We start from the raw sequence: 14,588 nt of genomic DNA, 5'->3' as shown, positions 1-14,588 counted from the left end.
ACATGCCGGAGCACAGCAGAAGTAAAATGTAGAGAATTGAACGTGACAGTGGGAGTACGCTGAAGAAGATGCATGCCTGGTGAAGAAGTAAGTAATGAACCATTGACTGCACAAAACCGAAGTGAAGCTCTCTATTGATGAAGTTGTAGATGAAATAAGATAACAAATGTGTGACGTTTTTCTTCAGGTGCGAGACCAAAATGGATTCCTCTATTTCGCTGCCGACTTCGTCCAACAGCAATCAGATAAAAGTGAATATAGGCTGAAAGCGTGTTATTCTGATTTGACATTATTGTATCCTAGTGACTTCAATGTGTGGCATTACATCAGGATTACTGTATAAAGGCATCATTTGTTCACTAATATATGCACAAAATGCTAAAGAAATGCTGGACTTCTACCACAAAGTATTCTGAAATACATATCTTTAATAGAACTTGAGTTTGGCAACTGCATTTCAAGTTTGATTACACTGCTTATATCTGTCACATCGTATGAACGTCCTTCAGTAAAATGAAGTCGCTGAAATCGTCTTGTGTTCCACATAAGCCAGGAAAGATTTGCAGAACTGGCTGTTCTTTCGATTAAGCATGAAGCAACATCGACTTTGGGTCTTGAAGATGTAATTGAGATTTGCACAGTTACCAAACCACGAAAGCTTTCATTTTGAATGTTTACGCTAAATCAAACTAATGGGATATTTCCAACAGTAGTTGGAAATATCATCTCATGTGTTAATATATACTGAATAGTAATTTATGCAGCTCGTATTGCGCATAAATCCTTTAAAAATAAAAATAATAAAAAAAAGAAATTAAAAAGAAATATTTTTACCAACAGTCTAGCAAGATAGTAGTACAGCAGTTGAAATTATAATGTCATATAACGCATATAACTGCACATCAGTCCAAGAGTGTCATTTGAGGGAGGGCAGGGAACAATTGTTTCGCCCTAAGTTTGAGAGATCCAAACTTTTCAATTGATTGCATACTAATATAGTAATAAAAAACGTGAAATTAGCATATAGCATCTGCCCCCACTCGCACTCTTTATCGGACAAAATCTGAAATGATGCTGCTGCGTAAGCCCCAGAAAAATATAAAAAATAAAAATAATAAAAATGAAAATACAAAAAGTAAAAAATATACATAAAAATAACTGCAGTCAAAATCTGATTACTAACATCCAAGTGGTAATGAGTGGTAACGGAAGATAAGGATGCCGGAAAATAGTAGTAATGTGCGCTCAAATTGCTTTCGCAAGCTGATCTCAATTAATTTCACTTGCTCCAGCCCTAGTTGGGTTTACGCCGCCTCAGCTGTGTATAGATGTTATTTTGTGTAACACTTGTTTATCTTCAGTTATTCACATCTGCATTTTTTTCAGTGCTTTTCGATGGAATTGTTTGAGGAAGTAAGTCGTTATGCCAGAGTTCTGACTGAAAACCTAGTTCTCAAGAGGAAGCTCTCGGAGGACACATTAAACCAGTTTGATGAGTACATGTAAGCATTCTTATGTATTTTACTTTTCACTAAGTAGTAGAGAAAGATTAGATAAAATTTTTTGTCGAGGATGATTCAAAAGATACTATGTAGCTGATGTACTGACTAAAGCTAGGGTATTGTGGTGGTACGAAAATATAGAATTTTAGAGGCTGAGAGGGGATCTTTGAAACAATAAGTTTGCAGACCACTTTCAGATGTCGAATAGGAAGTATCTATTAACCAAAATATAGACGTTCCATGAAATTTAAGCTAGCGTTTCTATCTTAAATTTCAGAAAACGTCTATATTTTGGTTAATAGATTATAGATCTATTTACTTATTTATTTATTTTTTTTTAAGATGTGGAATTACTTTAGTATTTCAAATAGTATTTACAAACGTTTCTTCTGTAGCTTATGGCTAGCGACGTTCTCCGTGCGGGAATTTTCAAGTTTAAAGAACTAAAGATATTCTGCAATTGAGTCATCATCGTAAGTAAAGTGAGAAGTTATTTGAATGAACAATTAGAGGGCGTGGGTATCATGCTGGGACATACGCAAAGGGTGGGTCGTAGGGGTCCGGACCCCTCCCCCGAAAACCCGTCTTTTCTGCAAATTTAACATAATTTTAGGAGTGATTTTATAAATTTTAATTTAATTTATCCTCATATTGAATTTGGATCTCCCCGAAATAAATTCCTGTGTAAGTTCCTGTTGTCATGGACACTGGAAATGTTTTGAGTATCAAATTGCCCAAATTGCATTGGAAGTCGATACTCAGACCATGCGCCACTTAGTTAAATATATATGTTCTCTTGTTACCAGAGCCTTACATATATTGAAATTTACAGTAACGGTATATATATATATATATATATATATATATATATATATATATATATATATATACAGCACCGGAATGTTTACAGTAACATAATGTTAACATTATTATAAGCGCGCTTTGCTTTTTTAGTTCTGCTCTACCCTTTGTTCTTAATTAAACTTCTCTAGCCAGAAGGGCATGTCCTAATTCCGGATAAGTTAACCACGGCCGAAGGTTGGAGATTTTCGATCCCTTATAAGATACGAAAACACTACATTCTCCAACTCTTCAGCACTTCCAAAACGTTTACCACCCAAAAATTCTTTCAGCTTAGGGAAAAGGTGAAAATAACTAGGAAAGTCCGCATTATAGAGTGGATGAACAAAAATCGACTGACTCGTTTGACTGCTATCCTCGTCTGTGGCTGGATTCACGGTCTCGTTTTACAACCTGTAGTAGCTCAATGTTGGTTCATCACAAAAGCTCAGATATCACGACTTGAATTTCTAGCACCAGTGCCTGGCAGTGCGTTCGTTCACGGCATCTTCCCTAAATGCATGATGTTCGACGACTTGATGCAACTGATGACAGTACCACATTGAAGTCATATAGCAGACAACCGCGAAGAAACTGCTTCTATACCTCCACTGTTCTTCGACACTGGACGATGTGTGTGACTACAGTGTGTGTGCAACTTGTCTATATTGGCGCAGATCAATTGTCACACTACCTCCCTCCTCCCAAAATCGCTTTCACGGCGTGTAGGTCATTTCATTTCCTCCCTGTGAGCGCTTCATCAAATGGGACGTCAAAAACGGCAGATTTTTGTTTTGTTACCTGGGGAACAATTTTCATATTTATCAGTTGTATAGTGATTTTTGCATTTAATCAATTCATAATGACTTACATGACATCCAGTATGCACGATAGAGATCAGTTATGGTCAGCTTGGCTCATGAATTTTAAGATCTGAAAGGTGGAAGATATACAATAGAGGAGTTACAAACTTACCTACAGCTCTCAATTCAGAAACAGTTTATCTATAAATAACTTAAAGTAAGTTAATACATTAGGGTCAATCCATACGATTGGTCCAGAGGTGGTTGCTCAGCCATCTCCGAAAATTATAAAAATTTGAGTGTGATGAACCTTGTGTATGAGAAGGTCAATAACATCATTCATGTTTTTGTATGTACAAGTGTTCCTGAATGGAGGCCATCTTTGTTGTCGGTGGAGTGCCAATTTTTGCATTTGCAAGCGTTTACGAAAATTACAGTTGCTCAGGACGTACGAATTAGACGAACACCAAACAAAAACATATGTTTACAGGAGAGACTGAGGTACACGGAGAATATAAACTTTTGCGTCTAAATAAATATGCAGGGTTGCAAACCAATACATGAAATAACCAGGAAAACTACAGAAAATTACACTTAAAGGGGCTGTATTTTGAAATAGCATAAAGTGTGTGTGTGTGGGGGGGGGGGGGTCATAAGTTTTGTGCTGAATACTATTGCACGTAAAGAGTCTGCAGAAATATCCACAGCTATGATACTACTGGCACCGTAGATTTATGGGGGTCCGAAAGTTGAAGTTTGTGATTTTGATGCTATTTTTGGGGCGTATTATCTCAGGAGGGCAAAGTACTAAAAATTGCTGCTTATGCCACAAAGTAATTCTGTATGTGAATAAACTATTGCAAAAAAATCATGACTGATATTACATGGATAAAAAAAGTGAGGACCTTAGTAAAAACGCGAAGAATACACGTGCGTGGCGATGGTTGTAGCGCGGAAAAAATTAAATGTTTGGATATGTTTCATGCTATATCTCAAAAACTATGCATGGTGCAGCAATTAGGCCCGCTTTGTTTGTGTTCAGTTGTGTAAAAGCTTGCGACTTTTGTTTGTTTTATCTTTCTAGCTCCATGATCATTGCCACGTCTATATGGTAAGGGAGTTAGCTACCCCTTGCTCCCACGACACCCATCGTCGAACTGAACCGCGATATTAAGGTATTTAATGTATCAGCAAAGTATCATTAAAATCCAATCGCAGTTACGGAAGTTAATATGTTCACAAAGTTTCGTTATATAGGATAGACTAGTCTTTGGCTAGCTGGGGACTCCGCCTCAGACTCTCGCGTTTGCTCGGGCTACGGCCTCGAACCTCTAAATCTACAATTTTACTAAATTTCAAGTTTCTTTTCGTATTTCAACTATCTAAAAGATAAGATTTTGTGTCACAAGAGAGCACCCATTTAAATAACATGGGAATTACTTCATTTCCCAATAGATACCTTAAAAGCTAAAAATATTCAATTTTGGCAATCTTCCTGTTGGTTAGTTCCGGAAGTCTACAATCATGCAAAATTTCATCATTCTAATCCTGCCGGAAGTACCTAAACATTTTGGAGTGTAGATGATGTCCCATAAGTATTAAAAAAAAAAAAAAAAAAAAAAAAAAAAAAAAAAAAAAAAAAAAAAAAAAGTTCATTTAAATAACATAAGTAACATAGAGAATTTCTTCAACCCTCCTTAGACCCCCTAAAAATTAAAAAATATTAACTTTTGACAGTTTTCCTGTGAGTTAGTACTTGAAAGCTACAATCATGCTAAATTTCAACTTTTCACGTCAACCAAAAGTACCCCTTTATTTTATGTCAGTTCATGTAGTTTTATATATAGTTAGGATAGATATAACGCAACCTTTTGAACATATTAACTTCCGTAACTGGGATTGGATTTTAATGATACTTTGCTGATACATTAAGTGCCTTAATGTCGCGGTCCAGTTCGACAATGGGTGTCGTCGGTGCAAGGGGGAGCTAACCCCCCTTACCATATAGACGTGGCAATGATCATGGAGCTAGAAAGATAAAACAAACACCACTCGCAAGCTTTTGCACAACTGGACACAAACAAAAGCGGGCCTAATTGTTGCACCATGCATAGTTTTTGAGATCTAGCATGAAACATAATCCAAACATTTAAACTTCTCCGGGCTACGACCATCGTCACGCAAGTGCTTTATCTTTTTTACCATGTCCTCACTTTTTTATCCATGTTATATCAGTCATGATTTTTTTGCAATAGTTTATTCACATACAGAATTACTTTGTAGCATAAGCAGGAATTTTTAGCACTTTGCCCTCCTGAGATATTACGCCCCAAAAATGGCATCAAAATCACAAACTTCAACTTTCGGACCCCCATAAATCTACGGTGCCAGTGGTATCATAGCTGTGGATATTTCTGCAGACTCTTTACGTGCAATAGTATTCAGCACAAAACTTATGAATCTCCCACTTTATGCCATTTCAGAATACAGTCCCTTTAAAAGTTTACTTTTCTGTAGTTTTTCTGGCTATTTCACGTATTGGTTTGGAACCCTGCATATTTATTTAGACGCAAAAGTTTATATTCTCCGTGTACCTCATCTCTTCTGTAAGCATTCGTTTATGTTTAGTGTTCGTCTGATTCGTACATTCTGAGCAACTTGTTTTCGTAAACGTTTGCAAGTGCAAAAACTGGCACTCCACCGACAACAAAGATGGCCGCCATTTAGGAACACTTGCACATACGAAAACGTGAATGATGTTATTGACCTTCCCATACACACGGTTCGTCACACTCAAATGTTTATAATTTTCGGAGATGGTCGAGCAACCATTTTCACCATTTTTGGACCACTTCAGATGGATTGAGCCATTAGAAATCAAGTTTTAACGAACCATGATTACGCCCTACAAGACAATACGGATGATAATTATAAATTCAATGGTTGTGAAAGGATTGGTGAAATGATAGTAGGAGGAAACGTGAGAACCCCCAAGTAAACGCGCTGACACCTTGTTATCTATCGCAAATACATATGTTCACAAACACATATGAAAGAGAACTCATATGTCCAAAGTTCTCTTTCAACAGAGGGAGCACAATATCACTGATTCACAGTGCCTGTTTCGACATAGATTTGAAAAATTAAAGTATTGCCAGCAGCTTCTTAACTAAATAAATGCCATAACTTTTTTTTTTCTGTCAGTGCGAGAACTTTTTAAATTATTTGTGGTAGTTCTAATGAAAAACCTTGAGATTCTTTTGCATAATCCTACTTAGAAATGAGCAGCCAGTCTTCTAATAAATGATAGGTGAACTTCAGTTTTACAGGAGTGTACAAACATCATGAACAAGTATTTTAATCAAATTTCTGTAAATTATTATTTTTTAATGTTTATATTTCAGATCAAAGCAAAAGAAGAAACTGAAGCAGTAACTTGCTCAAGAGAATTTTCAGCTCATATTTGTAAATATGGTGGATAATGCATGCGGACTCTGAAGCGAAAGATGATGTGTGGTTATGTTTTAGTCTTAAATAATGTTCATTTCTAAGTGAGCAGCTCATGAAATTGGTACCTGGTTGAATTTTCATGTGCGTGCATGGAAAGTAATAAATTCCATTAGTATGTATATACTAGTGGAAACGCATTTAGGAATACTTAGTGTAGGTTGCCCGATTTTAACAGAAGTTCCACCACGGTATGTGTATCTGTTTAGATCGTGCTGGTAGTAGTGTGAAGGTAGTCAGGCAACGTGACAAATGGGTTGTGTGTATATCACAGTCTGTGGTTGCAACTTAAGGACGACTTCAGCGAACGCCAATTTTGTAGTCAAATAATTTCAAGCCTGCCTGTATAGTAGATTGGGAACAAAAACTGGCTTTTAGAAAAAACAAAAACAGCTTTTTTTTTAAATCCTTCAAAAAACTGTTTTTCGAAACCAGTTAAGTGTTCTACCAAAATCTTTTTGATTATTTTGTTAACTTGTTTGGAAATGAGTACTAAAAGAACAGAACAGATAACCGGATTTGGCATACACCTTATTGGTTTCAGTTATTTATTTTTGAGAAACCTGTTTCGGTAAAGAACTGTTTATGGAGAAAAACGAAATGTCGTTTTTTCTAAAAACGGTTTTGCCCATCCCTATGTATAGTAGTACTACGAAAGGTGGGTAACCGTTTTACGAAAATAACGTTCGTGTGAATCATGACTGTTCCATTGGTGTTGAGCACGATGGGAGGTAGAGTATTCTTACAGCAGACATATTCTCTCGTCGCACGATTACACTGACACTTTCGTCTCTGAAAATGTCTTTCGAGGTGTCAGGAGAGACTGCAGTGGCATTGTTTCTGTCTCAGACATAATGGCGGCTGTGTATGTATCCATATGCATGTATACAAGAAAATAAGCGTATATTCCAACTGTGATTAGTGTGTCCTATGGCCGTGTCAATCATGTCCTCAGACCTTAATGTTCAGACTTTTCGGTACCATCAGGATAACGCTCTTTCTCACAACAGGGCAGAGTGGTGTGCTCTTCTCGATGCTCTTTTTCACATCAGGGTAGAGTGGTGTGCTCTTCTCGATATACGTCTTGTATCCTTGCCTGGTATATCATCTAATTGAAAACCTGTCGAGAAGGTGAGAAACGGTGCCTATCCGTCGGTAACGATCACCTCCATCTATGCTAAGATCTACAGCCGGCGTGGGATACTATAGCATACTCATTTGTACGACCGACTCCTTCCCAAACTTCCTATAAAGTTAGCACTATATGCTTTTAAATACTATATGTAATACTTTGATCTGTCCCACTACAGTCATGTTGGAACCATTCCTATTACCTATTTCATGTGTACCAACTTCGGGACAAATCCATTAATTCATACGATGTGTCTTCCTATATGTGTTTCCACCAATGTCCTTGAAGTATAGTATTGTATTTCATCCTGTAGGTGTGTTTAAATTGAGGTTGTGCTTTTTATAAATTTTTGGTATCTAAAGGTACAAAGTATTAGATCTGTTTAAGGAAGTTTTGTTATTGTTTTGGGTCTTTTACCCTTGCTTTGAATTGGATACTGATATAAACTGTTTCGAAAGTAGTTTATAAAAGAGTATTAACTATTACTCTTTAATCAGAATGTGATAACCGTGCCTGATTTGTATTGTATACACAGAAACTTCAGTGTTATTTGTTGTACTTACCGTATATATTTAGTGTATATGTGCCTGTTCTTATAATTTATCCAATTTTCGTCCGATTATTAAGTCTCTCTTTGTTTGTTCTGGGTTTGACACCACTGTTGATCACTAAGTATATATGAGAGGTTGCATATACCTATGCTGGAGATCGAAAAGGGATTTCTCGCATTTAACCCAGAACCGTTTGTGTTTTTGTACAACATCGCATGTAACGCCTTTTAAATGTGTACCCTTATTTAATATAGATTATGTGTGTATGTAGTTATTCGTTAGCTACTTAGCTGGCTTAAGAGAGAGATCAGATAGAAGTTTGAGTAACGTAATAACTTTTCATTTTTAACATATTTAAAGAAGTGTTACAAGAATCGAAGTAAAATGGTTAAAAAAAAAAAAAAAAAAAAAAAAAATCAGAATTAGCTTTGGAGGTCGTGTTTGAAATTCTCAGACTTCATCGTTTTATCAGGTGCTAGATGTTCGTGTCTGGAAGATAGTATATTTATTACGGTATGAATTAAAAAAAAAAAAAAAAAAAAAAAAAAAATCATGTTAAAACTTGCAAGAAGGGAAAATTACAGATGTTTGTACACTCTTTTTCCAAAAGAAATTATGTTATTCTTTCAAAAAGTCTGTACTGTTTATTCACATTTATGAATAAGTAAAATGCAACTGTGTCTGCTTAACTTGTTGCAGACTTATTTGAAAGTGTGTGTATGGATGGCTTTTCGAAGATTGTTTTTCTAATTTAGTAAATCTCGTTTACCTATCGAGACGAACTGAATGTAAAATTACGGGTTTTCTCTTGGCTAAATGTTTATGTTCCTGTCTTTAGTATAAAAAACTTATATTCTATTCCCTAGAGAAGATCATGATCGAGCCCCACATTAAACTGATTGACTATTGCAATAACAGCTTTCCGACGTTTTTAATATTTTTTTAGAATTTCCAGTTTGATTCGTCGTACAATTTGAGTAGATAAATAATGAAATTCACCGCTGACTCCACGGACAGCTATTCAATTTTGCAAACAAATGGCTTGAACTTTCTATTTGTTTGAAACTTAAGGTATTTTTTAAGCTTCAAGGCTGTGTGAGACATGGATTTTGCTATAGCTTAACGGAATCTGATCCATATGAGTTCCCATCTAAAATCACACCCAGGTCTCCCTACAAAAAAGGCAGAAACGCTAACCACTAATCATTTAGCAAAAAGTAAGTGCACTACACGAACCAACGTATGTATGTATGTATCTGTTTACTTCGTATGTGTGCCAAATTAAACTGATGTCTGACTTACAATAGTGATTAAGTTCATCCTATAAATTATTTCTAGTATATGTTGGTAGTGCCATAATTTTTAAAGACTTTTTAATATTATTAAGTTCCAGGCATTTTTCTTATTGCATTACTGCTTACAGCCTCACTGGATTTATTGATTCTATTTTAGCTATAGAAAGCACTCCAGTAAGATCGCATTAATGACCATCATATTTCGTTCATTTAATTCTTATGTCCTTTGTTTTAATGTTCCTAACATTTATTTATAATTTCCTATCAAAATACCTCTCGAAGAGAGTTCTAACAATTGAAACTGAAGATTTCTCATTATGTTTGCGGCATGTTGGCCTTTTCAGAATGCGAAATTATTGTTCCATACCCGTGCCAAAGACAACCCAGTATTCATTAGAAGAGTGATTGTTGGATGTTGTCAGATTTCTAAACGCATTAAGAAACAAAACAACTTAGAAATGAGGGAATAAGTGACTCGTAGAAAAGGGGCATTGAGGATTTTTTTCTTTCTTTAATCTTTTTTTTTTCAATGGAGCCGCCACTTGTTTTGAAGTTAAAAGTACGTATAGTAGGTGAATGTTCCATACGTTCTCTGGAATTATTTTTTCATAAATAATCTAGAGTCATGTTCAATTATAAATAAATAAATAAAATTAAATTAAAAAAAAATTATATAGTTCTCTTTCGAAAGCTCTCAAGTCAAACTGCACACTAATATTTTAAAACTTTGGCCTTAATTGATAAACTCAAATTGTCAAACGAGTTCGTATTTCTTTCAGTTCATCCGCAGTTAAGCGTACAGGAGCTTTCAACGTAAGGCTCTCTAAATCATCCAAATGATAACAGTTTCAGTTTTGATAGTAACTGTAAGTATATAGAAGATATATACATGATGTTATAAAGTGAGTTTTGTGTCAATTGCAATCGTTTTAGACACAAATAAACCATTTGTTACCTCTTGATCATACGTTTCAGTACTCAGGTAGGTGTACATGTTTAGATATATGCAACATTTAAAAGTACAGATGCTCGGTAAGAAAGAATCATGCTCTAAATTTCATAATATTAAATAATAATAATAAAATAAATTGAAATTAAGAAACTCATATACGTTACGAAAAGTACTGTACAGTGTTCTTTATTTTTAAGTTTCAGACGAGTTCGTATTCATTCAATAAATATGCATAATAATTTTCACCCTAACTGTTCATTTAATATTCATACGAATGTATGTTGGGAATGTATGAATATAGTATGTTTGGAAATACTGTTTTTTATTATTGTATGCAGTATGTCTTTTATATTCACTTTTGCTGAATTTTTAGTGATAGCACAGTACTTTCTCAAAATAATTTGTTGAAAGTAGTATTGCGTAGTAGTAAGTTTGTATATGCAGCTTCTATTTGTAGCATAGAAGCTACATGATATTTTGAAATATTTGTTCAGTTTCATTAGCTTTATACTGTATTCGATGCTACAATGTTATTTTTATTTTGCAGACTGTATTAAATTTCTATTCAGAAAATGAATAATAAACGAATATATGTTTATATTTACTAGCGATACGCTTATATACTTTCAAAGCATATGCAAATGTTATTTTTTGTATACTTAAGAAAATAAATTTTTTCTTGAAAAAAATTTTATTTTGTATTAATGCAGTGAGTTCACACTACACTAGTTATCAAATAGTAATTGGGTTTTCGCATCCATAGAGTGGAATTGACCAATCTCAGTGATGTAGGTAAGTTTGTATAGGGAAAACCGGTTCAGGAAACCCAGCCCGTAGTTTAGAATACAATGGTGTGCAGTGCAGAATTCACGGATTTGAATTGTTTTGTATAACCTCGGCCGTAATACGAAGAGGCCTTGTGAGAATCCTACATGTGCTGAAAGGCCGAAGAAATTTCTCTCTCAACACAGCAGATCACTACAACGATCAGAATTAATCAGGTACAGTCCGCAGCAAAAAACCTGCAACATGAGCATGTAAGTTTATTGTGAAACTACGCCAGCAGCGCAGGGAATCAACATAACATCTAAGTGACACGAGGAACTTCGGCGTCCTCCCCTGCACACTTATTTTGGAGCAAAAGACTTCGTCATTTCAGAATAAACTTACATGCTCATGTTGCAGGTTTTTTGCTGCGGACTATACAACTGGTGACCACAAATTGTCAGAAGTTTCATGGAACACCAATGAGTTTCCATTGAAACAACATAAGATGTGAGAAGTGAAGCAATGAATGAATCATTTGGAAAAATGATTCAAGATTCAGGCCTTATTGTCCAGATGGCGGAGTAAAATGTGTCTATACAACCCAGGAAAACTGCTTCCAGTATATTGCATCATACTGACCATAAAATACTGTGATAGTAAACTTATGGTGTTGGGTTGTTTCTGGTATGGCGCAACACTGTAATTAATTATTTTTTTATTTTTATTTATTTTTTTATCAAAAGATCCAATATACTATGTATTATAATCAAAAATTTTCTTGTATGTCATATCTGGAGAGCTAAATATAGTGTAGCGAATACCAAACTATCAATTAACGTAGTATGATGTGCTTATTCCATAGAAAATACGAAAACTCGATTTAGAAGTCGTTCAAGAAATTTGTGGCCCCTGATCCAATTGATCCAAAAGATCCAATATATTCCAACAAAAACGAGCCTTATATCTGGAGAACTACATATAGTGTAGCTAAACCCAAACTGTAACTTAACTCAGTATGATGTGCTTATTCCGTAGTAAATACGGAAACTCGATTTAGGGGCCGTTCAAAAATTTTGTCTCCTGATCCAATTGGTCCAAAAGATCCAATATATTTTAACAAAAATTTTCTTGTAGGCCTTATATATGGTGTAACAAACCCAAACTATCAGTTAACTCAGTATGTGCTTATTCCGTGGGAAATACGAAAACTCGATTTAACCCTTGGAGAGCCAAGCGGGGTACAATTTGTATCCCACTTATATTTTTCTACGATAACTCGCTAAGTAATGGCTGTTAGTTTTCAATTTTTCTTATAGCTGAGTTTTAATAAATGAAAAATGAGAAAATTAAATAATTTTTGTATAGAAAATGTTATTTTTGTTTGAAAATGCCATTTTTTGATTGGGGTCCAAAATGTACCCCACTCGGCACTCCGTGGAAAAGAATTAAATTATTGCAATGTTCATTCTTTAACATTTGGCCTGGCACTACTGTTTCGTATCGTAACATAATAAATTCCGAGAAGAATGATGAAAAACATTGAAAATATCATTTGGAGTTGAGTAAAATTGTGTAACAACTAGCTAAAGCTCCAGAATGGACCATGCACCTCTGATCGATCAAGACATAGAATCTGAACTTCTTGCATATGATTCTTCATCTGAAGAAGATTATGTTGAGAATTTAGAAGAATGTGACTACCCCAAAGTGATGAAAATGATGAAATCAACATTTCTAGTGATGACAGTTTAAGTGGTAACAACCGTGACACTTTTCTGCCTCGTGGGCAAATCACGTGGTGCAAGAAAGTCCCCCTCTTCCTCGAGAATTCCTGCTGCTAATATTTTGACGGCTTCACCTGGTCTCACTAAGAAATCTCAGAATGTTGAATCGATAGAAGTCTGTTTTCTTCTGCAAATAACAGATGGCATTGTTGATGATATTATCTTGCATACGAATGAAGAGGGTGAACGGTTGGTGAGCAAGTGGAATAAAAATCATCCTGACAAGAAAAGAAGATTTGTTCCCTCCGATAAGACGGAAATGCAAGCTTTTTTCGGCTTATTGTTGATCAGTGGAGTTTTACATGAAAACCAAGAAGACATAGAAGAAATGTGGACAACAGACGAAATGCGTCGAAATAAATATATAGCAACAATGTCAAGAACTAGATTCAAGTTGATTCTTGCCTTTATTCGCTTTGATAAACTGACAGGAGAAGAAAGAAAGTAAACGAACAGACAAATTGGCTGCTACAGGGGACGTGTGAGAACATTTTGCAAGAAACTGCAGTGCGTTTCGAACCCGGACCATACGGAGCTGTAGATGTACAGCTAGCGGTATTTAGAGTAAATATCCCTTCAGGATTTATATGAAATCTAAACCTGGACGGTATAGAATAAAAGTGTGGGTGTTAGCTAACGTAAGGTATTGTTATACAGTGAATTTTCAAGTATATGTGGGAAAAACAGGACAACCATCTGAAAAGGGGCAAGGAAAACGTTTGGTTTGTGATTTGGTAGAGCATATATGTCTGTCAGGACGGGGAATAACCGTATATATATTCTGATTTTGATTTGGCGGAAGGACTTCTGAATCAAAAACTGACTCTAACCAGGACCTTACGGAAAAACAAAAGGAAGATACCAAGTAAACTTCGTAATAAACACACAAATGCGCATTCTTCTCTTTTTGTGTTTACAAATAAGATGACACTAGTGTCGTACGTACCAGAGCCAAAGAAGTGTTTTATACTTCTGTCAACCCATCATCCTCCTCCTTAAAACTTACAAAAAGGCTTAAATAAAGTTATATATATATATATATTAAACTTTATTTAAGCCTTATATATACTATATTTAAGCCTTTAAAATATTTTGTAATATATATATAATTACAAAATATTTTAAAAATTCTCACGACCAAACACATTAAAACAAAAATACGTTGGGGTCCATTTTGTACCCCACTTGGCACTCCGTGTGTGGTAAATAGCTTGGCCCTCCAAGGGTTAAGGGCCGTTCAAAAATTTTGTGGCTCCTGATCCAAAAACTAATTATTGGCCAAGATCGCAATCTTTTGATCATTTTGGATTTTTTAATTTTCTTGTTTTCAAGCTTAACGTCCAATGATTATGCTCTAGGGCTAAGTGAGACGGTAATGATTATAAATGAAATGGTGGAATGAAGAAAGAAAGAAGGAACGGGAGAAGCCCGAGAAAACCCACGTGCACGGTGTT

General features: G+C 35.3%; 1 protein-coding gene across 4 annotated transcripts in view; it reads left to right on the top strand.

Moving 5' to 3' along the window:
• Positions 1 to 8,896, top strand: part of LOC145673164 (cellular tumor antigen p53-like) — a 45,072-nt gene extending 36,176 nt beyond the window's left edge. For all 4 annotated transcript variants that reach the window (XM_081742599.1, XM_081742596.1, XM_081742597.1 and 1 more), the window contains exons 8-9: positions 1,387 to 1,502; positions 6,550 to 8,896. In XM_081742599.1, coding sequence (XP_081598725.1) covers positions 1,387 to 1,502; positions 6,550 to 6,580 — 147 coding nt within the window. In that variant the 3' untranslated portion in view covers positions 6,581 to 8,896. The remainder of the gene's footprint in view (positions 1 to 1,386; positions 1,503 to 6,549) is intronic.
• Positions 8,897 to 14,588: the final 5,692 nt, after the last annotated feature.

The sequence above is a fragment of the Thermobia domestica genome, chromosome 16 (genome assembly GCF_964235325.1).
Source record: "Thermobia domestica chromosome 16, izTheDome1.hap1.1, whole genome shotgun sequence".
Lineage (NCBI taxonomy): Eukaryota > Metazoa > Arthropoda > Insecta > Zygentoma > Lepismatidae > Thermobia > Thermobia domestica.
The sequence above is the reverse complement of the archived record's forward strand: the minus strand, read 5'-3'. Positions and strand labels throughout refer to the sequence as shown.